We start from the raw sequence: 22474 nt of genomic DNA, 5'->3' as shown, positions 1-22474 counted from the left end.
TGGCTACAGCTCATTTCGAATCGTTTCCCAGCGTTTGAAGGTGTAACCTATTAACAACGTCGTTCCAAATCAGTTTTACATCCAAAACAAAAAAAACGCAGGTAACAGGATTGTAAAGCTCTTACCCAAGAAGGCTAAATCTTTGCTTGTTCCAACACGCCCTGTTCCTGTATCACCACCCATATTAGCCCCTTGATCAACCGACATCATAACCTGATCAGGAACACCAGCCAATTCTTCAGTAGGGAAGTAACTCGTATCCGTTATACTCTTGAGTTCAGGTATGAAGGGTGCTCGTGTTCGTCGTAATAGTTGCCAATCTATACCTCTAAAGAATGGATGACTCTTGATTGAATCTACAGTGAGTCGTGATTCGGCATCACATAATAATCGGCGGATGAGGTCTTCGGATTCAGCGGATAGGTGTACGTCGTCTGGGATATATAGAGCGTCTCGCCATGATATGATTTTGCGGTATGTTTCGGCTGGTGTTTCTGAACAAAAGGGTGGGAATCCCACGAGACATTCGTACATGATGGCTCCTAGTGACCACCAATCACATTCTTTTCCATATCCTTTCTGTGAGAAAACTGTGTAATGGAGTTAGTATACTGTATGTCGCTGTATTCGTGCAAAATGAAGGTCCTTCATTATTTTTGCCTCGCAACACGACCATCTACACACCTTCTGGAGCAATGTAATCTGGAGTTCCAACTGTTGAGTAAGCCAATGCCCTTCGATTCCTCTTCCAGGTGGCTGCTCGATCCCTCCTTGAGAACGTCAAATCAATGCCACGTGTCGTTCCCATATCATAGCTTGTCGCAATGTTTGCAGCATTTCCATTCTCTTTTTGTCCAAGCAGTCGTTGATAATATGTCGAGTCGTGTGTTTTGTGGAAGCCTGTTGATAATCCAAAGTCCGATAGTTTCAAGTGTCCGTCCTTGTCAATCAACACTGCGAAAAAAAAGCACGAAATACTTATCAGGCTCCATAGACTGGACGAGTCAGTTGATATGAAATCACAAGTCTTACGATTGTCTGGTTTGATATCCCTATCGCAGCAATGTGTTAAGATGCGACATCAGTAAGAATTTGACCAACACGCAGATATACCGATGAACAAATCCAAGCTGATGAACAGCCTCAATGGCACAAACACATTCAGCCATATAAAACTGTGTGACATCTTCAGCGAATGTATCTTCTTTTATCAACATTGTCATCAGATCGCCTCCCGGTAGGAACTCCATAATGAGATATAGGAATATGGGATCTTGGAAGGAGAAGAAGAGTTGAACTACCCATGGAGTGTTTACTGATTCTGCTAGAACATCTCGTTCTGCTTTGACGTGGGCCAGCTAAAATACAATAATGAAATTAGGTCAATCGAGCTGGATGCGTTCGTGTTTTTTTTGCTAGTACCTGATCCTTCTTGACCATCTCTGACTTTCGTAGTGTTTTCATAGCATATATCTTTCCAGTGTCTGCCTTTTGTGTCAGTCGCACCTATACAACAAGTTCTCTAAGTCCATCCTCAACAAATCTCATAGCCACATGGGACACACCTCTCCGAAAGCACCTTTCCCTATGACCTTGACAGTGATGAAATCATCTACACCTAGTCTCACTCTCCTCAGACGTAAGAAATCAGATTCCTTTCTACCGAGATTTGCCAATTGTTTGCCACGTCGTTCATCAGACATTGTTTCTGTTCGTAGTTTTTCCTCTAACTCGACTCTCCTATAGGGTTTGACGATGGGCAGCTGTCAGAAAAGGTAAAATATATTCAAGGTCTATTGTTTCCACTCTGATCCTGCCCTGTTCCAAGTCAGAATCTGACATGCAACAACACATTTCAACTTGTCCAACAAATGTTGAAAGGTTTACACTACTTCCAATAGTTCTTTGCGGGACTTGATCTTTACGAAATAATGATGACAGGCGTAATATTCGCATACATACCTGGCTTCACGATCAGCACTTTCGGATACCTGCAACTTGTAGAAATGTTCCAGTCTATATTTTGCGGCTGCCGCACGATCAATGGTGCTCCTGGAAAAGTTATCGACAGTTCTAGGGAAGGCGTATGATGCTTCACTGCTGGCGGCACTGTACTCATCGGACATTCGCATGTCATTGCTTTCCTCCATTGCTGTTTTGAGCAGAATAGTTGGTTTGTGATGATGCAAAGTTGATGTAAGTGTACAGGGCAATAGCGTATTTATGTTTTATTTTGATATTTCTATATAGGTAAGCGCGAATGGCGATGGTCACCGTATGGAAAATCACGTCCTTTGACACTTCAACTGCTGATCTGTTGTGCTGTTGTCGCCTGAAACGCACTGAGAGAGAACCGTTGATGGCAGTTCTTTCAGATATTTACTATTACTGGATTTGTCAATTTTATAAAGGCATTCCTATGCAAAGCACCAACAAACTGTTTTGGCATTCCAAGACCCCAAGACCCAAGTGATCCAAGGTACGTTTCAAGCAGGAAGATGAAATGAGCAGGTAGGGCAGGTACCAGCGTATTTACAGGTAGGGCTGCACGTCCTGACGCGTGATTATGGGCTGGGATCTGTAACAGAGCTGGGAGAGAAGATTGTAGTTGGCTTTGATGCCAGCAGATTTTGCAGATCTTCAACATATTTCATCATCTTCAATTAGGCACAATCAATATCCAAGTAGGATACGTGGCAGCGAGGCCTTAGATCTATCTTTGACTCATACGTGTATGGCAAACTCTGGTGAATCTATTGCTATGCTCCCCAATAGTGAAAAAGATGCACCGACTGTTGCAAATGTCGAGGATGATATCGCCCTCAAACCAAACCGAAAATGGTGGCAACTGGCTGAAAAGGACAAGACTGCTAAAGATCCCCCCAAGAACGTGCCTTATCTCAAGTTGTTTAGATTCGCCTCTCCTTTGGACCGTCTTTACATTTTCATTGGACTCGCTATGGCGACGGCACAGGGTGTTGGGCAAGTTCTTGCATTTTCCTTTCAAAATCCTCTTGATCTTTGGAGATCTTGATCCCCGCAGCCTTCCTTGGGTGTGGTGGTATCGCCACGTATTTCAACCGTGCCATTCACATGTGATTGTGATGCAACACATTCTGTTTTGCGGAATTATATGGTCAATATCTTATCTAATGCAGACCTTTTACCGTTATTAGAATGCCGTTAATGACCATTGTATTCGGCAACGGAATTCAGGCCATCATCACTTATTCGCCCTTGATACCTGGCTCTGCTGATAACTTGAACACTCAAGTTACGACCGCAGTTATATATTTATGCATCATTGGAGTGGCCATGTTTACCGCCGCTTATCTCAATATGACGATGCTCATGCTATCTGCTGAAAACCAGTCTCGACGCATCCGTCAGGTACCACTTTCTAGGTTTGCAAACTCACACGAACAGCAGTGTCTAATCGTTTTGAATTCTCAGCGATACTTTGCTGCCCTTTTGAGGCAAGATATTGGGTACTTTGACGCTACTCAAACTGGAGAACTAACGTCGCGTATGAGTGGCGATTTGGGACTCATTCAAGATGGTATGGATGGTCTGGCACATAGCTCACTGCTGCTTTAAACAGATGGTTATGATCTGACCCCTTTCGTGTTAGGCATTGGCGAAAAGGTCGGAGTCGCTGCACAATCCATTGTAACCTTTATTGCAGGATTCGTGATCGCTTTCGTGCGTGGGTGGAGGCTGGCTCTTGTGCTCCTATCAGTTTTTCCTGTGCTTGCTGGTGTAGCAGCTTTAGTTGGCTCTGTCGTTGGGTCCGGAACCGGTGCTTCTCAAGATGCATATGCAGAAGCTGGATCAATAGCTTCAGCTGTTATTAGCAGTATCCGCACTGTAGTCGCTTTTGGTGGAGAAGCAAATGCTGTCAAGCAATATTCCAAAAAGCTCGACGATGCTATGAAGAGTGGCATCAAACGGGCTATATTCACGGGCATGGGCATTGGAGCCGTTATTATGGTTGTGTTCAACACATATGCATTGGCGTTCTACTATGGATCGAAACTCATTGGATATGGGATCATGAATGGAGGCGAGGTGCTAAATGTTTTCTTCTCGGTGATCATTGGGGCGTTCAGTATTGGTCAAGCCTCACAGCCTGTTGCAGCCATGAGCTCTGCGCAAGGTGCTGCGTACCGTATCTTTGAAACCATTGATAGGGTCTCGCCTATCGATTACAAGAGTAAAGAAGGCAAAAAGCTCGAAAAAGTTGATGGAAATATTGAATTCAAGAATGTTGACTTCAGGTAGGTGGGAATGTATCACTGTTATGAGGAAGGCAATAAGCTAATGCTATTGTAAATAAGATACCCTACTCGACCTGATGTTCAAGTCCTGGCCAATTTTAATCTCACTGTCAAAGCTGGTAGCACTGTAGCGTTGGTGGGAGGATCAGGTAAGCGAGAATATGCTGTTTTGTCTGCTCTTGATCCTTCTGTAACGGCGCCTTGATTCATCAGGATCTGGAAAATCGACAATTGTAAAATTGGTCGAACGATTCTACGATGCTGAAAAGGGAGCGATTCTAATTGATGGAATTGACGTCCGGGAATACCAAGTCAATTCACTTCGTCAGCATATTGGAATAGTCTCTCAAGAACCTGGTCAGTTTATCGTTCTAATTCGATTTATAAAAAATCGAAAATTCACCAAGTTTGAACTTCAGTGTTGTTTGATGCCAGCATAAGGCGCAACATCCTCTATGGCTTGCCAGAGGAGTCAATTGGCTCGTATACGGAAGAACAGTTGGATCAGTTGGTCAAACATGCCTGTAAACTTTCGAATGCTTGGGATTTTGTGACCAAGCTACCTAAAGGAATGCATACTATGGCTGGAGAGGCCGGTAGTATGCTTTCGGGAGGTCAGAAACAGAGAATCTCTATCGCCAGATCGGTCATAAAGAATCCCTCCATACTTTTGCTTGATGAAGCTACAGCGGCCTGTAAGCGCTTTGGATAATCATCATCGCCGTCACTCAAAGCTTTTTGTCTCACGGTTGCTTTGCAAAAATAGTGGATACTATCAGTGAAAGACGAGTTCAAGCTGCTCTCGACAATGGTATGTGCATGAACCTTTGAACCTTCACCCCTTAAATGTCTTCAAGGCTAAAATTCCACCACAAAAGCATCGAAAGGAAGAACAACCATCGTCGTGGCACACAGATTGTCCACCATTAAGAACGCAGACGTCATCGTATGCATGAAGGAGGGTGTCATAGTCGAAACTGGAACACACAACGAGCTACTCGACAAGAATGGGTACTACTCTAGTCTCGTTGAAGCTCAAAATCTACGATTTGGTGGTGACGCCGCACTGCATCACAAGGACTATTTGGCTGATGAAGACGATGATGACTTTTTACCACCACAAGCATCACCAACTCTAGGTCCTCGTCGAGGTTCTGTAGCAACTTCTTTCGTTAGTAAGATGTCTGATGGAGTGCATGTTGCTATGGGTAGTCTGAGTCGTCGAGGATCCAAAACACCATCGTATGCCGCTGTACAGGAAGCTGAAAAGAATGCAGAAATTGAAGAAAGGTCAAAGCAGTTGAGGAGGCCTGTTAATTGGTGGCGTCTCATTAAGATGAATGGTAAGGACGGGTTTGCCTTTTTCTCGTTGAAGAAGCATATATAGGTTAAGACTTTTCAATTCGTGACCAATAGCTCCAGAATGGTGGATCCTGCTAATTGGACTAACTGGAAGTGTAGCCAATGGTGTCACTTTTCCTGTCTTCGCTTTGGTTTTTGGCCGAATTTTGGCCGTATTTGGCAACCCTGATATAGAGCAGATGCAACGGGATGCCTCCTTTTGGGCGTCAATGTTCGTAGGTATGAGAATAGTGATTTTTATGGCGAGAGGATGTGTCAGGAAGTGAAAACGGTCTAATTTTCCTATTGTATGGTCCTAGTTCTGTCGGTCGTGGCAGGGTCTGCGAATTTTTCGCAAATGGCTTTGTTTGGCATTGCTGGTGAGCGCCTGACGAGGCGTCTCAGAGAGATGTCCTTTAGAGCTATTGTTAGTCAAGAAATCGTAAGTAATCCGCCACGGTTTTTGTCTTTGTCGTTGGTTTGATGGTTTCTTTTTTGGAAGTTTTTGTAACTGCAATGGGTAACTTGGCACTCAAACGAACGACTCACAATAGGCATTCTTTGATGAAGACAAGAACTCGACTGGTGCTTTGACTGCCCAGCTTAGTGAAAATGCGTCGTTGGTTGCTAAAACTACCAGTAATGGGGCTGCAACCCTCGTACAAGTCACAGCGACGTTGACTGCTGGATTGGTTATAGCGTACGTTGAAACTTCTCGCCGCTTTTTTTCCATCTAGGGTGCTGTTTTGATTATTGCTTCCATCACAATCGAATACTCAAACCCCGTTTACAGGTTCTCCAACTCCTGGCAACTCACGTTGATCATACTCGCGATTGTACCTCTGATTGCTGTGGCTGGTGCAATAGAGTTCCGGCAGATGGTAGGAGTTTTTTGATTTTGTAGTGTTTGGTGTGGTCATCTCCCTTTCTCAGACCTCTACTTTTTTCCTCTTCAGACCGGAACCGGTTCCCGCAGCAAGGTTGCTCTAGAAGAGAGTAATCGAATCGCCAATGAAGCAATTTCAAACATCAGAACGGTTGTGACGCTAGCTCGTGAAGAAACCTTTTTGCAGTCTTATGTCACTAGTATCGAAAAACCACATCAAATAGCTATACGAGGAGCACTGACCTCGTCTATTGGTTATGGGATAAGTCAAGGGGCAATGTTCTTTGCGTTTGTAAGCACTTGTCTAGCAGAATGTTCAACCGACGAAATATGTTTCTGACTTTTGCTCAACTAGGGTCTATCCATGTTTTATGGTTCTCGGCTCATCCTGTGGGGTATTCAAACGCCTCAGCAGATCTTGTCTTGTCAATTTGCTGTCATCTTCACTGCTCAGGGGGCAGGTCAAATCTTGACTCTGGTATGAGATCAGCATTTCATTTGAGAGCATCTTGCATGAGATCGCATGAAAACAATCAGAGTCGAGATTTCATCTTGATGTATTCATTGGTGCATTTACTTTCAATTTGTAGGCTCCCGACATAACCAAGTCTGGCTTGGCCGTCCTTTCAATTTTCGTACGTTGTCCAATTTTTACAAATTTTGTTCTGTTTTGTATTTAACATCGTCTTTTTAATGTGGTTAGGACATACTCGACCGTCTACCACGTATTCTCGCCTCTTCATTATCGGGCCAAGTGCCCAAGACTGTTGAAGGCAATGTCAGCTCTAGTGAAGTTGAATTCACATATCCAACTCGACCTGATACCAAAGTGCTGAATGGTTTGAACATTGAAGCTAAAGCCGGAACTGTCGTTGCTTTGGTCGGGTCCTCAGGCTGTGGGAAAAGTACCGTCATTGCACTTTTGGAGAGATTCTATGACGTTGATGATGGTGAAGTATCAGTCGATGGGATTCAAGTCAAGGATTGGATAGTTTCAAAGTTACGAAGTAATATGGCTCTTGTTGGACAAGGTAGAGATCTTTCGATTACGCTTTTTTTTTGGCCTTCCCGATCTCACTTTTCTCTCATGTAGAACCTGTATTGTTCTATGGAACCATCAAGGAGAATATTGCTTATGGAGTAGAAGGAGACGTGTCAATGGAAAGGATAGAAGAGGCTGCTAGAATCTCAAACTGCCATGAATTCATAGCGTCTATGCCAGCTGGCTATGAGACCATGGTTGGAGAGAAAGGAGCACAGGTATGTTTCAATGTCCAGAATCGTTGTCAATTTGTCAAGATTCTAATTAGTGACCTTTGATTCTATAATAGCTCTCTGGAGGGCAAAAGCAACGCGTGGCACTCGCTCGTGCGTTGATCCGTCAGCCAAAGATACTGCTTTTAGATGAAGCAACCAGGTATTTATACTACTTGGTCGTTTTATGGTCCTTCTATGGTCCTTCATGACATATCATGGTCATTTCCAAAAACAAACCAATAAACAAAGAGAACTTTCTCACTTTCAACTTTTGTAGTGCTTTGGACTCTCAATCAGAAGCTATAGTACAAGAAGCCTTGGATCGAGGTATGTTCAAGTGTCGCCTGAGCTGTGAAATTGAAGTGTAGCTGACATTATCAATTTTCTCCAGCGAGCAAGGGTAGAACTACCGTCGTGATCGCACACCGACTGTCCACCATCCAAAATGCCGATAAAATATATTATCTCAAAGATGGCATAGTCGCAGAATCAGGCACTCATAAAGAGCTAGTGCAAAAGGGAGGCCTTTATGCCGAATTGTATGTTAAACGTCCATAAGGTTTTGAATCATCACAGTTTTACTCACGTTGACCTCGTCACTAGGGCTGCTCAACAAGAATTAAACAAGCAACCTCAAGCTTAACGTTGTCCAGTGTACAAATTATTTCAATTTAGTTAGATCATCCATTTTGCCCTTTAAACATATAAAACATCCAAAATCAGTCAAACCCTACTATAGTAGGAACTTTACGCTCGAATTCCTCAACTCCGTGACGGCTTATTATCACCAGTCGTTCCACCGCATTGTTCAGATTTGCAGCAACTGGTGTATATATTGCTGTTTGCGGAAGTACAATCAGCACAAGTTCGTTTCAGGAATCAACATCGTTGGCTCACGTACCTAGGTAGTTCAAAACTACAGCCAGTGTAGCTCCCACCATGGATATACTGGCAAATATAACTGTTGGCAAATTATCTGATCTTGTAACCAAAGACGCAATAGGTCCCTATTGCAAAAGGATGTGAGGTTTTCAAGTGCCAATTGCTGACCTAGCAGCTAACGTACTTGTATAATCCCAATGTATCCATGTCCCAAGTTCACTATGGCTGAAAACGTGGCTCTTGGGCTAGAGAGAAAAACAACATTGTTCAGAACGAGTTCCAAGCACCATGGCACTGAAACTCACCCTTTCGGCGGCTCAACGTCTATAAACGTACCCGTGTGAGTTCATATATCATATTATGCGATGATCATTTCACTCACTTACCAACATGCAACCACGAGACCACAAACGTACTTAACGTGCCGACAACGTTGAACGGTAACGTTAGCTAGCAAAAGCTTACGATGATTAGATCTCGCTTGAATGAAATACACCAGATTCACGTACATACCTTTTGAGCTGTAGAAAGATTATTTGTAAACAGGGTACAAATGTTGAGGAAACTTGCGAGAGTCGTTATTATCGTCGCGACTCGAATGAAGAGTCGTCTGCCTTCGTAACCGTCTTTTATAGGCTCAGGTGTTGTCATGCTTGATTATGGTATAAATGCTTTAATATTAAGGATAAAGGATGGTGGTTGTGACTGTGCTCAACTCAGCCACTGTTGAGGGGGGGCTTAGTCCGAGTTCGAAATTGGGGCTTTAAATTCAGAATAGAAGAGACCATTCCGAGAACACCATGGACCAAACTTGAATATTTGCTGGCTACGTCCTATTCACCGCTGGTTGATATGCTGACGAGTAAACGCGTGCAAGGAGTACGTTTCAACAACACACCCAGCAATATTATAGAAAATCTTCGGTATTTAACAATTAGTGTATTGTGACGCTGAAAAACTACTCTAAAGTTTTCTAACTTCTTTGTCTCTACTCTACATTTTCTCTAAAAAATCCACACAGAGTCATGAAGCTCACAATTCATGGAAAACACGGAGTCTAATAGCCTCACCAAAGTCTTCCGCAAGAGGAGTATAAAGTGCTAAAATCGAAACACAGTCAGCGGAAGATCCCACCACCAGCGTCACGATTGGAGCCTGAATAAACCGAAATGAGGAAAGGGATGGGATTTTAGGTGTGCTTTCGATTCCAAATCCTCCAGTACAACACATACCTGAACGACTGCGAGGTAGCCGCTAAGCAAGTGTACCAGAAAAGTGATTTTCTCGCTTCGACTAAAGGGCAACAACAGTTGGGTCAATTTGAACTTTCTCGAAAGTCCCACAATTAACATGCAACTACGTTTGAGGAGGGTCGACGTCTGAATACATAGAACGAAAGATTGAATAAACTACTTTTCCTTTGCACAACTTTCGATGCTGTTCGACACTTACCAATATGTAGCCAGGAGACTATGAAGGTCCCTACACTCCCGACTACTCCAAATGGAATCGTTAACTATAAGACGACAGTTCGATATTAGAAACTATGATGAAAGTTAGAAGCACCAATGATTCGAGACGAGAACAATTACCTTTTGAGCTACAGACAGAGTGTCCGTACGGACTGAAAACACATTGAGCAAACTGGTGATTGCTGCGAAGACAATAGCAACTTGAAGTAATATGACTCTCCCTTCTGTTCGAAATTTGGCTGTTTTTGCTGTGGTTGACATTTTGTTGAGCAAGTACAAGTGTAGATTGTATGGTGGGCTGTTTGTGCTATGTGCTCGTGCTCACTTGCTGACTTCTTTTGTTGATTTTCAATAGAGGGCACGTTGATCTTGATTGAAGAATCAAGAATTGTGGTCCTCACACCTGCTGCCACAACATTCGTGCGGCGGCTCTATTTCATAGGTGTCCAAACAAGCGATGTTCATTGACGTGCAATCCCAACCGATATGGGAGGGACGGCCAATTTCAAGGATAATGAAATCAAACCGAATTGTAGAAGTAAAAGAACAATTCTTCAGTTCAAGTTCTGAATTACAAGAAAGCCGTGCAGTGAAAGTCACTACTTCGTGATGTCGAACGATTGAGGGCGTGTTTCTTAAAGAAAGAGTCCGTAAAAAGAGGAGTACACCTTGGAAAGATTAAAAAGAGGTAGAACAAACGTGTTTGATGCACACAATTGAGGTCTCTTCCGAATCTGTCCAAACAATCCAAACACCCAATCAATCAACATTAAATCCCGAGGCCATGCCATGAACTCACAGGAGATCGAGACGGTACTTGAAGAATATGGTGTAGATGCTTCACATGGCCCCAAGTTCTCTGAATTGCTGGAAAATGGCCAGGAATCCGAAATCACCAAACTCTCCGTTTCAGTGGCAGGTAGGATCCAGGGCAAGGCACTGTTTAGGAGGCTGACGAATAGAAGCCGTAGTGACTCCATCAGTAGTGGCAGAGACTCCCCCTCCCCCTCAAGTTTGAACTACAACGCCGCAGAATTCGCCCCTTCATCAACATCGGCTATCTTCACCAGAACGCACAGCAGTACTAGTTTGAGCAACCAGGCCACATACGATGATACATATAATAGTGATTACGTAGAAGAGGATCACGATATATCACCGACAAATGACATTGAACGGGTCGTCAGCTTCCTAAGATTGGATGATGTACAGAACGAGGCGCCGACCAATACTGAGCTTGAAACAAAGGACGTTTATGACTCAGTTTATTATCAGCATTCCAATGAAGATTCTGACGAGATGTATAATTGGAATGAATACTACTATGAAGCTGAGCAGCAGCCTGAAAACCAACTCCTCACGCCGTTACAAGAGATCGCAGCTGTATTTGGTCATATGCCGATCGAGAATATAAACGCCATCTTAGAACTCGTAGGATATGATGTAGAGTTGGCGCTCGACGCGCTAATGCAACCGGTGGAAACAGTAAAGCCAAAAGAGAAGAAGACCATTTGTAGGCACTTCCTCGCCGGGGGTTGCTTCAGAAAGGTATAAACAATCAAATATTCCTTCGGCAATCGCTGACCCTTCTTCGCCTACTTAGGACTGCTGGTTTTCTCATGATTTAGAAAAAACCGTATGCAAGTACTTCATTCAGGGAAGGTGTCTAAAGGGAGATGAGTGCGACTTCTCGCATGACATGGATGACTTTTTGAGGGCATCTCAAAGGGCCTTAAATAGCTCCTCAGATAGCACAGCTTCACCGCCACCTGGCTTAGCGCAATCACCGATAACTGATACCCAGGAAGAGTTTCCGTCGCTCGCTTCTGCAGCTTCAATGCCTCAAAAGAAGCATCACACTAGCTCGAGTAGGTTTGCCGATATTGCACGAAAAGGTGCTATGGCAAAGGTAGAGAGTACTACTCCAAGTACAAAGAGTAATAACTCCACGAATCAACGCAATAAGCCAACTCTTGTATCTGGTAAAGTGTTTTGGGTCGACACAGGTCACGCTGTTGCCAAAGCATACAAGATGGCGCGGCAGGAGGCAGTCGACTGTGCAATTGCCCGGAATAAGCTCTTTCAAAGGTAGCCAATAACATTGCTGGGACTGCTGTAACCATTCGCTTTGACTGAACTCAAGTTTGTCCTTGATTCCTGACCACTTTAACAACCTTTAGGGCTACAGAAGCGTACAAATCTGGAGACTCGAGGTCCGCCAAGGCCTTCTCTTTAGAAGCTCACGCATACAACCAGCGAATGCAGGAGCTCCATCAAGAAGCTGCCTCGCAACTGTATACATCTCGAAATTCAGCTAATACCAATACGTTGGACTTGCATGGACTCTTCCCGCAAGAGGCCATTCAGATACTTGAAGGAAAGCTGCAACAATTACGTAGGACTGGCGGGAGCATCTTTGTCATAACAGGAAGTGGTCATCATAGTAGAGGTGTGGCGAAATTGGCGCCTGCTGTTAGAGAATGGCTAACATCCAATAGTTATTCGTGGAAGGAGGCTGATATGGGAGATGGGTACGGTGGTTGCGTGTATATCGAAGTAGGTTGAACATAGTAATTACATATAGTTTAGTATCATGTCTAAATGACCACCTGTGTTTATGAGAGGCTCGCAAGAATGCGGTCGCTGACGTCGCTTCTTTTGGACGATGATGGATTTACTAACGTGGAAAGTTTGCGGGAGTGTATCCCATGTAAGTGACCCTGGAGTCCTTCGTAGCCGATGATCAAACCACCGAAGGGTCCAAGCAAGCTCGTAGACCAGAATGACTTTGCAATAGCACGACGTGGAGAGCCTTGAAAACCTGCTCAGATCTGAAGACTTTTACAGGAAAATTGGAAGGAAGGCCCGGGAATATCTAGCAACATCGCACATTCGTCGAGTTTTCGGAACGTCGACACACACGTGAATTCGGAGAGGGTACATGCATGGTCAAGCTCAGGATTTGCTGAAAGCGAGGTTGGGAATACAGTTTCGATATGGCTACAACCACCCTCGTTTATCCAACTTTTGTAGCTCCAACCGCTCTCAAATTTTCAAATTTTCGTCAAAACATACAAACCGAAAAGAAAACTTGTTGAACTCGAACGCACTACTTTGCTGCTTTCACCTCTCTTGTTGGTTTGTCATGGCTGGCAACGATTGTAAACGCTGCAAATCCCTACGATGTCTACAACACCCTCACGCTTCCAGATGAATGTAGCGACAAGGCAAACAGCGGCGACATAGAAGAGATGATTGTGACTTGCCCTGGTGGCCCGAATGGAGTATGTTCGCTGGAGATGTGTGTTTTTCGAATATGGACTTTGTGTGAGCGTCGAATATCGAAACTGAACACAGCAAAAGAAGATATATCAGTATTCTACCATGGCAAACTTGTTTTCATACGCTTAAGCTGTTATTCACGTTGCTCAAGGGAAATCGATTTTAGGTAGAGCCATGAGGAATCATATCATCCAATCTGGTTTGCACCTCTTTTTCAGTTAGGCCCCGAGTGGTTTGTGGCCATAAAGAAAAGCGATTTTGTAGCCATAAAAATCGACCAATTTCTCACTCCATCAACCCAAAAAAACCACCCAAACAACGAGCAGTCTAAACTGAATCAACGCTTCATACAATGCACTTCCATGCGTTTACTATTGCTGCTTTGTCAATGTTGGCAATGACTGCAAACGCTGCTCCAGCGAATCCCTATGACAAATACAATACCATCGCTTTGCCAGATGGTTGTGTCGATAAGGCAAACTCTGGAGATATTGAAGAGATGATTGCTACATGCCCTGGTGGCGCTACTGGTGGTAAGTTTGCTTTCGATTTGTCCGTTGTCCTCACTTTACGTGCTTGTTGCCTGTAGTCCATCGATCTTGCACAATATGGTCTTTTTGCACTGACTACTACTCGTCTCTGTACTATAGTCAGCCAGACCTGTGTCGGTCCGGCTATGACGGCCACGGTTGATGCCAGTGGAATGGCCACCATTGTCTTTGATGCAAAGACTTTGATCAACCTTCCTCGCTTGCAGGCTTACACTAGCATGTACATTACGTACACAGGTAAGCCTTTTGATTGTTTTGATTGATTGCTCCTGGATAGCCATGTCCAATCTTTAACTGAACTTGCAACTTGGGAAGTTTCAGCCACCATATCTCTCATATCTCCTTCTCTTTTAATATCTAGCTCCAGTAGGAACGACTTGGAACGTCGATGTTACCAACACCAATGGCCAAGCGGCTCGTACCACTACTGTCACTCCGGCTGGTACGACGAAGAAGGTCAAGAACACCTTCCTTCTCCAAGTCCCAAACCCGACTGGTACTCTCCAGTCTGTAACTTGGAGTGGAGTCAAATTGGCTGACTTTGCTGCCACTACTGGTACTCAGAAATTGAACGAAATCGTCATCTGCGTACCACCCGCCCTTCAAGCACAATATGCTAAAAACAGTACCAGCACAGCTGGGCCCAAAAGCGGGGCTTAAACTTTGGTGGTGGTGTGCACTCTTCCCTCCTTGAATTACAGTTTTGCTGTTCAAAATACATTCTTCACCATTCTTCTATAAATCCACTGTGTGTTGGTTGTTGTTTGTCTTTGGGAATGGGGTTTGTGTTTTTATCTCCTACCACGTGGTTGCCGATTTACAGCGACATCAGCTGTCGGCACTGCTACCTCATGCCTTTGGCGCAAAAATTGTAAGTCACCATACAACGTTTCCTTGGACTGCTCTGACTTGATATTGGGAAAGAAACCACGAATTATCGAACCTGAAGTACATATAGCAGAATCTAATACAACCTGGACCCAGCGTACTGATCGTCTCGGAAGAAGTATCATGGAAAGCTCCCTCATCTGCCATGATGTCTATGGCCACAAACTCCACGGATGTACCACTTGTTGTTTGGTGTGGTCATATGAATAACAAATTCTCCCCTACAAACTGTTATGTGGTGTGGCCATAACGCAAATCTACAAATACGCAATTTCTCCTGTTCGCACTTCTCCCACCAAAAAAACCAAACAACAATCCAAGAATCACTTTAAACGTTGAAAACAAGGCAATGCATTTTACTACCTTTACTAGCATTGCTGCCTTGTCGTTACTAGCAGTCAGTGCAAACGCTACTCCTGCTCCAGCCAATCCCTACGACAAGTACAACACGATCGCTTTACCTGATGGGTGCAGCGATAAAGCAAACAATGGTGACATTGAAGAGATGCTTGCAACATGCCCTGGTGGCCCGACTGGTGGTATGTTGATCGTCTGACTCGTTTGAACACTGCTGATTATCACTCAAAGTCGTTTGCACAACAGTTTGTAATCCTTGTAGAGTATTAACATACTCTCAACTTTGACATAGTATCTCAGACCTGTATTGGTTCAGCCATGACTGCAACCGTAGATGCCAACGGATTTGCAAGCATCGTCTTCAATGCAAAGACATTGATCAACTTGCCTCGTCTGCAAGCGTACACCAGCATGTACATCACCTACTCAGGTAACATGCAATTTTAATACCATTGAATCATCAATCAGTTTTCCGCAACTCTGCTATCCAAATCACAACCTCACACATCATTCCCGAACAATAGCCCCTCAAGGCACAACTTGGAACGTCGATGTAACCAACACCAACAACATCGCTGCTCACACAACCACTGTGACTCCAATCACCACCAATGGCGTATCAGGAGCTGCCACCACCGCAGGATGCAACCCAAACAAGATCGGAGCACCTAAAATCAAGCAGACCTTCCTTCTCAATGTCCCGGCTCCGTCTGGAACGCTTCAAAGCGTTACCATGAGTGGTATGAAGTTGGTTGACTTTGCCAATACTACTACTGGTACTCAGCAATTGAACGAAATCGTTATATGTGTCCCACCAGCTTTGCAGGCTCAGTATGCTAAAAACAGTACCAGTACTTCTGGAGGCAAGAACGAGAATTAAATTCGTTCATAAATCTGTGACTTGGGAGAGGGCAATAGGAGGAAGTTCTGAGGGGTGGAATGATGTGACTTTTATTGTTTTCTGTTCATCGTGATTCATTAATCGTAGGTTTGGTCGCCAAAATACAATCTTCAATATTCTTCCATAACATATTTACGTCTTTTTGTGTGTTTTGTTGGCCATTGAAGTTAGCATACTTTTTCAACATCGAGACACAGCTCATAAGGTACTTTTTGATTCTATTGTACAAGAGCAATATACAATCCCTTTTGCATTTACACAACTATGATATACACTTTCCTTATCTTTATCTACATTACGATAACAGCCTTTTATACTCTCCTACTCATTCGTGATGGGTTTTGTATACACGGCCAGGCTCTGTGATGAGGTTATGATAAAAAGACGAACGACTTGTTGAGATTTGGCATACCCTCCAAGTGCACAGGACAGTTGAAATTCAGAGTGGAACCTAAGTATGAAATTGCGAGGGTTCAGAGTCCAATGTCATCCGACCATTCCTCGCAATGCAAGCAGCAATCCAACCCTTTCAACTTTTTTACCAAATTCATTTCGAAGAGTGGTCGCACCAACGGTCCATACAGCAGCACAATTGAAAATGAGTCTACTACGTGGCCTATCAACCACAGATACACCGACAGTGGTCGGCGTTGTAGCACTTTGGTTTGAATTGATTCCAACCAAGCCGCAACTTGCCAAGAAGTTTGTAATAGCTGCTCCAGACGATGCGGGTGATACAAGTTGAATGTATAATGACGAATTTGCATTCCTGGAGGACTGAGGTGGCACCGAGAATTTCGTGAATGATGACGAGGCAATCACAGTAGTTTGTTGGAGTGGATGATATGCAAAGCACGTCATTTCGTCAATAATTGTAGTGAGATCTAGGTGTTTAATAATATGTGAATGCTTATTGTGAGGAGTATCCGATTCCATCACAAGGTTTACAATTTGAGCTGTCGACTCGTACACCCATAGAGAAGTTGAATGAAGCCATAGCAGGGTTTGATTGCAGCTTGACCAAATCCAGTGGAGAAGCAGTCGAATTTCGGACTGATCTCACATGAATAGCTAAGTGATTTTGAATATGAGATCATCAAATTCTCAGGAGCATGGATCGACCACCCGATCCAAACATCAGAGTCACAAAGATCGATGATGATGCATACTTGGGCTTCTAGGGAAGCAAAAGAAGACAATAAGAATGATAGCCAACAGCACAGACAAGGCCAACCCCAGGATCAACCACCACTGAACACGTCTCTTCTTCTTCCTTTCAACAGCAGCAGTGACAAAAGCTCCTTGACTCCAAGCAGACGGGGTGTTATAGATTTGATCGAATGGGTTCTTTGGGCCTTTGGCTTTACTGGGAGAGACCAGGTGGTCTTCGTTGATGGAGTGCATCAGTGAATCTCTTTGATGAGGAGCAGTAGGAGAAGTTGAAGGGAGAGCGACACTAGGTCTGGAATAAGTCATTGGCATTGTACTTGTTGGACGAGATAATACTAGAGTAGACATGACTCGTTTGGGAGGTTGAGGACTGTTGGGTTGACGGTCCATTTGCTATGTATGTGGCAAGTCTCTTGAATATGTAGCTTTGATAGCCTATTGAAATGAGATGATTATGACTTGATGCAAACACTTCTAGCCCAGTCTCCTGCTTGTTTCAAGTGCTTGCTTGCAATATAGAGAAGTTTTCGTAAAAGTTTGACAAATGTGATGCTGTTCGCAATGAAGGGATGGAGTGACGTGCCACGAAGGTCGCTGATCAGAAATTTCTGAGTATAAACGACAGTTTGTACGCAGCTTCAAGCCTGGATCACCCTCGTTGAGCTCAGAACGCGTCTGACAGGTGTGTTTGTTAACAGGACAGATGGTGCCTTTAGGCAACGCTAGGATGGCCAGAAAGGACATTTGCAGAATTCAACCAGAACTTCAATGTGGATTTCCTGGTGATCCAAAGGTGTTGGAAATTGCGCGTTTGGCTGGTCTGATTTCATAGTATGCACTTGTAACGGTGGTAATGGATGCCCACTAGACTCAAGGCATCTGCAGGTGTATTTGACGTACGTTCGACGTTAGAAACCATATTACTGGCGAATAGATGAACCATTGTTTTACCAGAACCATAGCGTTAACACCAACATCAATAGCAGCTACCATCGACCCGATAATAAAGGTAATCATAACAAGTGGGAAGAGATAAATACGTGCTTTGTAAAAGATCCAAATCAAAATCCGGAGCAGCTTGCCCAAGAAACGAAACAGGAGAGCATCCTTGATTACACTTTACTAGCGAGCGAAATATTCGAGGAATCGAACCAATTCAGTCTTGATGAATCGACGTTGCAACGTGTGAGTTGAACATGGAATCAATTGAAGAGGGAGCTTGGGCGACGTTAATCAAGGGAGTATCTGAGTTATGCGGTCCCTGCAGTTCTAAACCAGTATGTACTTTGTCTTGGACATGCTCGATAGCCGATAACTGTAATCATTACCCTCGTGGAAACATACAAAACAATGAGCGACACTATAGTGCTCTGGATTCAGCTCTATAAGCGACTTGCTGACAGGGCAAACGATCAATCTGCTGCTGTTGAAGAGTTGGGACGTGCTGCTGAACTAGCAGTGGAAGGTGTTCAAGTCACAAATATCGATAGACTCTGCTTTGCGCCTTTGCGCGACTTTAGCAATTTCCCAGGCAATTTCAACCAAGGAGCAAATCGATAATGCCGGCGAAAATGGCCAAAGTCTAGAGGCGGGTACTGAAAATCTACAACTTGAGTATTCCGGTGTTTTTCGCTGTGCGGTGGTAGAAAATCAAAACTTGACCGACCAAATTCCTAACTATCCGATAGAACGAAGGAAGAGGAGAGATTCATTTAACGGGTACGTCAGTATTTATCGTTCGACCTACGAATGACTTTGGCCATCCTGCGTTCTGTTACGTTGCCGAAACAAGCACCAACAAAGTCAGCAACTTTTGGCAAAGGCTTTTCTGTCCTTGTCGGTTGTTTTCTTGCAAAAGATTGATCAACAGCTCTAACATTCTTGCTTTTCATTTATAGATCTTGCATACTTTATTGGAGCTACCGCACAAATCTCCAAATTCGACTAGAAATCGCTCAAATTCGAGAAATGACAGCTGGAATCACCTCTTCTGGTCTCTACGATTGGCTGTTGGGACCTAACAGTATCGAAGTGCCTCAAGGCCCCGTCGTAATTTCTGTAAGAGTATCATCAAAACATGCATTCGAATCAAGCCACTGACAAAATGCCGATCTATTCTTCAATTTATAGGGCTGTGATACTGGTTTTGGAAATTCTTTGAGCTATGAATTCGCAAAACGTGGTTGGTGAGTATCAACCATTGCATGTTTTAGTGTTTTCATCTCAGGCTCAATCGTTTTCAGGAAAGTTTACTCGGGCTGTCTAACAGCTGCGGCTGTCAAGGAGTTTGAAACTGCTGCTCTCGGTGATCCACTACTGAAGGGCATCCATCCCATTTGCTCTGATGTGACAAAGTCCTAGTACATTGAGAACCTTCGCCAAACCATTGTCAAGAACGAGATCGGCGGCTCGGCTAATGTCGTGTGGATCAATGAATTATTACCTACTTGGTACGTAGACGAGTTGTGATATATTAACAATGCTCAATGGCTCCAGACGTATGTACTAACAAAACTCGTACTTGAAACATGTAGGGTTGGTTTTTGACAATTTGATATGGTACGGGATGCGTCGAGACTGCACCCTCCCTAATGATGCTACTCCATACTTTAAGAGCCCAACTTGGTGGTAGATTGCCTATTTGTGCTGCTCGTGTTGATGATTGATGGTTACCCGCATTGTTTCCTAGTCCGAAAATGTAATATGTTGTGTTTTAGACGTCCCCCCTCATATGATCAAAAGTTTGTTCAAAAACTGTCCATTTTTTGAAAGTTATCGCACGCGTTATATGACTTGCAAGTGGTCTGGGGTGAAGGTTGCCGTTACCGAGTCGTTCATTTCAGATCGCTAGATCGTAGATACCCGTCGTCTGGTGTCATCAGTACCATTAGAATCTCGCTGACATTTCGTGTATGGAGTATGGCCTCTCGCCTAGTAACGGTGGACCTACACACCACACACTGAAACGATTTGAATATGAAAGCAGAAAAGAGCGCAGATTTCGTCTTGTCTATTGCTATTCCTCAATATCATATTCAACAGCATCAGCATGTTCCTTGCTCTCATCAGCAGTACTGCTTCCCTCCTTCGTTGTAGTCAACTTGGAAACTTTAGGAGACCAAGAAAGCAATAATGCTACTAACTTGTTGACTCCCTCACTTTGTTGCACCAAACTATTATCAAGCTTTTCTTGCATTTTCTGAATCTCATTTGCTAATTTTGAATTTGCCTCAATCACTTCCAGTTTCATGGAAGCTACTTGACTAGACAGCTTTGCCAGACTGGTTGCATCATTCAGTAAACGATCGATGGGGATTTCGTAATAAACAAATTTGGGAAACAGGACGACATTTTTCCGTAGTGGACGAAAGATTGTCAATATCTGTGTGAGAAAACGGCATCTAAGTACTTTTTCCCAAACAAAAGTGTGACGAGACTTACTAAAACTTCCATCTCTAAACATGCATGAGCAATTTCGTCAATTAAAATGGAGGATTGTCCAGATGCTTGCAGATTACCGAACACGTTAATTAAAACTGCAATGATGACACTAAAACAAAGGATTAGTTGAAGGGTGATCCTACAAACGGAAAGTTAACAAACTCCATACTTGAGCAGCAAGACTGACAACATCACTTGAAACAATGCATGCATCGCTACCGCAATCCAATTTTCATTATGATTTTGTATGGCAGCAAATTCTCCAAATGTGGCATAGAAAACTGATCTATAAAGAATGTGGAAAGAAATTGCTGTTTAGATAGGTACCAAAAAGAAGTCAAACAAAACGACAAACCTCAGAGAATTGACATAAGTGCTAAATGTGTTGGATCCTATATTATTTCCAGGATCAGCTTGAAGCAAAACAAAGAATGAGTGTCCAAATGCCAACGCCACTGCCAAAAGAAAGGCCTATAAGTATATTCTTTAGTTTAGCCTTGAGAAATGGACACAAATGCAACACTATACAATACCAATAATGGAAACACCCTAGCTATACTTTTCAATGCCGAAGAAACAACACCTCCAATATAAGACATGTTTCTCAGATAAGAGATGACTTTAAAATACCACAATAGCAACCCAATCGACCAGCACCCACTTAACACATTGGAACCATCCAAGTCTACTGCTAGTTCTACACAAACTAACACAAAGGTATAGATGGTAGCTGCCACATCCAAAAACCAAAAAATACGCAAAATGTAGCGTTCCCGTAAATACAGCGAAAGTATCACAGAATAGATCAGATTAGGGAGTATTGTAAAACCCAAAAATACTAATAGCAGAGTATTAGAGGGCGCCGAGGAGTCGTATAAAGCAATTCCAAGCAAAATTAAGCCAATAAAATCCATCAATCCCTTGATGAAATAGGGAAACCAGTAACTAGTGTATTATTTCAGTGAGCTAAAGTGACCATCGAACTAATGAGTAATCGCTTACAATTTCCACGCAACAAGCGTTAAGGCTTCATATTCTAATTCACCAAGAATATCTGCTACGTCATTTTTGACCAATTGCATGAATTCCGACTAAAAAAGACACAGACTGGTGATTGTTTGCAATAGGGAAAATAGAGTTTACTTACAAGACCACCATCATGACGCGGTTTCAATATTCCCAAGAAGGGAACTACATAACGATATGAAGGCTGAGGACTTGTGTAAAATAACTGAGTAAACCAGGTCATGTTTGTTGATCCCACAATCGAAGGATTTGAATTCCCAAGAATGAAGTAGTAAATATGCGTAAACCAAGAATCTTGCGTAAGACTTCCTTCAGTGTCGACCAACATCTGGAGAGACATCGACCGAGGGTATCGTCGATCAAACGCAGTTTCTGTGACTTTGACTTTCGTAAGACTCTTGAAAAGGTCTCTTAAGCCGGCGTGGTGATCAGGATAAGTAGCGTTGATCATGCCAGTCAACCATTCTAGGCAGGTGTAAGCCTGCTATTTGCTTAGCAATACTACATAGTGTTGAATATTTTTGAGAATCCCACTCACCCCTGGAATGCCTAATATGTCGTCACGCAAGTTCTTTAAAAGTGTGTCTACTAAATTTGTCGAGTTCTTGACCAAAGAATGGGGCTCGGTAATTGGTCTGAGAATAACGGCTTGGAGCAGGTTTTCCGACACATAAGGGTAATGAAACTGCTTTTCTTCGAAATTATCTGGAATGGAGCTACATTTTAGTGCATTTTCATTGAAT

The 22474-nt window shown here is 43.4% G+C and overlaps 4 protein-coding genes across 4 annotated transcripts; 2 read left to right on the top strand and 2 right to left on the bottom strand.

The window, feature by feature from the left end:
* Window positions 1–3: 3 nt before the first annotated feature.
* SmJEL517_g01676 (uncharacterized protein) lies at window positions 4–2150 on the bottom strand (the record flags this gene model as incomplete). The annotated part of the gene is made up of 8 exons (XM_031167604.1): window positions 4–47; window positions 126–590; window positions 685–954; window positions 1033–1052; window positions 1114–1358; window positions 1423–1506; window positions 1566–1740; window positions 1963–2150. The coding sequence occupies 8 exons, from the start codon at window positions 2148–2150 to the stop codon at window positions 4–6; spliced, it is 1491 nt and encodes a 496-aa protein (XP_031026260.1).
* A 584-nt stretch (window positions 2151–2734) lies between these two features.
* SmJEL517_g01675 (uncharacterized protein) lies at window positions 2735–8404 on the top strand (the record flags this gene model as incomplete). The annotated part of the gene is made up of 23 exons (XM_031167603.1): window positions 2735–2975; window positions 3044–3095; window positions 3177–3390; window positions 3454–3559; window positions 3632–4277; window positions 4338–4426; window positions 4491–4634; window positions 4697–4972; window positions 5044–5088; window positions 5156–5620; window positions 5694–5858; window positions 5939–6060; window positions 6173–6318; window positions 6412–6499; window positions 6575–6796; window positions 6860–6982; window positions 7095–7139; window positions 7208–7535; window positions 7598–7764; window positions 7836–7921; window positions 8039–8088; window positions 8153–8300; window positions 8365–8404. The coding sequence occupies 23 exons, from the start codon at window positions 2735–2737 to the stop codon at window positions 8402–8404; spliced, it is 4008 nt and encodes a 1335-aa protein (XP_031026261.1).
* A 2500-nt stretch (window positions 8405–10904) lies between these two features.
* Window positions 10905–12680, top strand: SmJEL517_g01674 (uncharacterized protein; the record flags this gene model as incomplete). The annotated part of the gene is made up of 3 exons (XM_031167602.1): window positions 10905–11663; window positions 11719–12203; window positions 12296–12680. 3 exons carry the CDS (start codon window positions 10905–10907, stop codon window positions 12678–12680), a joined length of 1629 nt encoding a protein of 542 aa, XP_031026262.1.
* A 3785-nt stretch (window positions 12681–16465) lies between these two features.
* SmJEL517_g01673 (uncharacterized protein) lies at window positions 16466–17654 on the bottom strand (the record flags this gene model as incomplete). Its single annotated transcript, XM_031167601.1, has 4 exons — window positions 16466–16545; window positions 16637–16978; window positions 17043–17165; window positions 17264–17654. The coding sequence occupies 4 exons, from the start codon at window positions 17652–17654 to the stop codon at window positions 16466–16468; spliced, it is 936 nt and encodes a 311-aa protein (XP_031026263.1).
* Window positions 17655–22474: the final 4820 nt, after the last annotated feature.

Source organism: Synchytrium microbalum (assembly GCF_006535985.1).
Source record: "Synchytrium microbalum strain JEL517 chromosome Unknown SmJEL517_scf0006, whole genome shotgun sequence".
Taxonomy (NCBI): Eukaryota; Fungi; Chytridiomycota; class Chytridiomycetes; order Synchytriales; family Synchytriaceae; genus Synchytrium; species Synchytrium microbalum.
The sequence above is the reverse complement of the archived record's forward strand: the minus strand, read 5'-3'. Positions and strand labels throughout refer to the sequence as shown.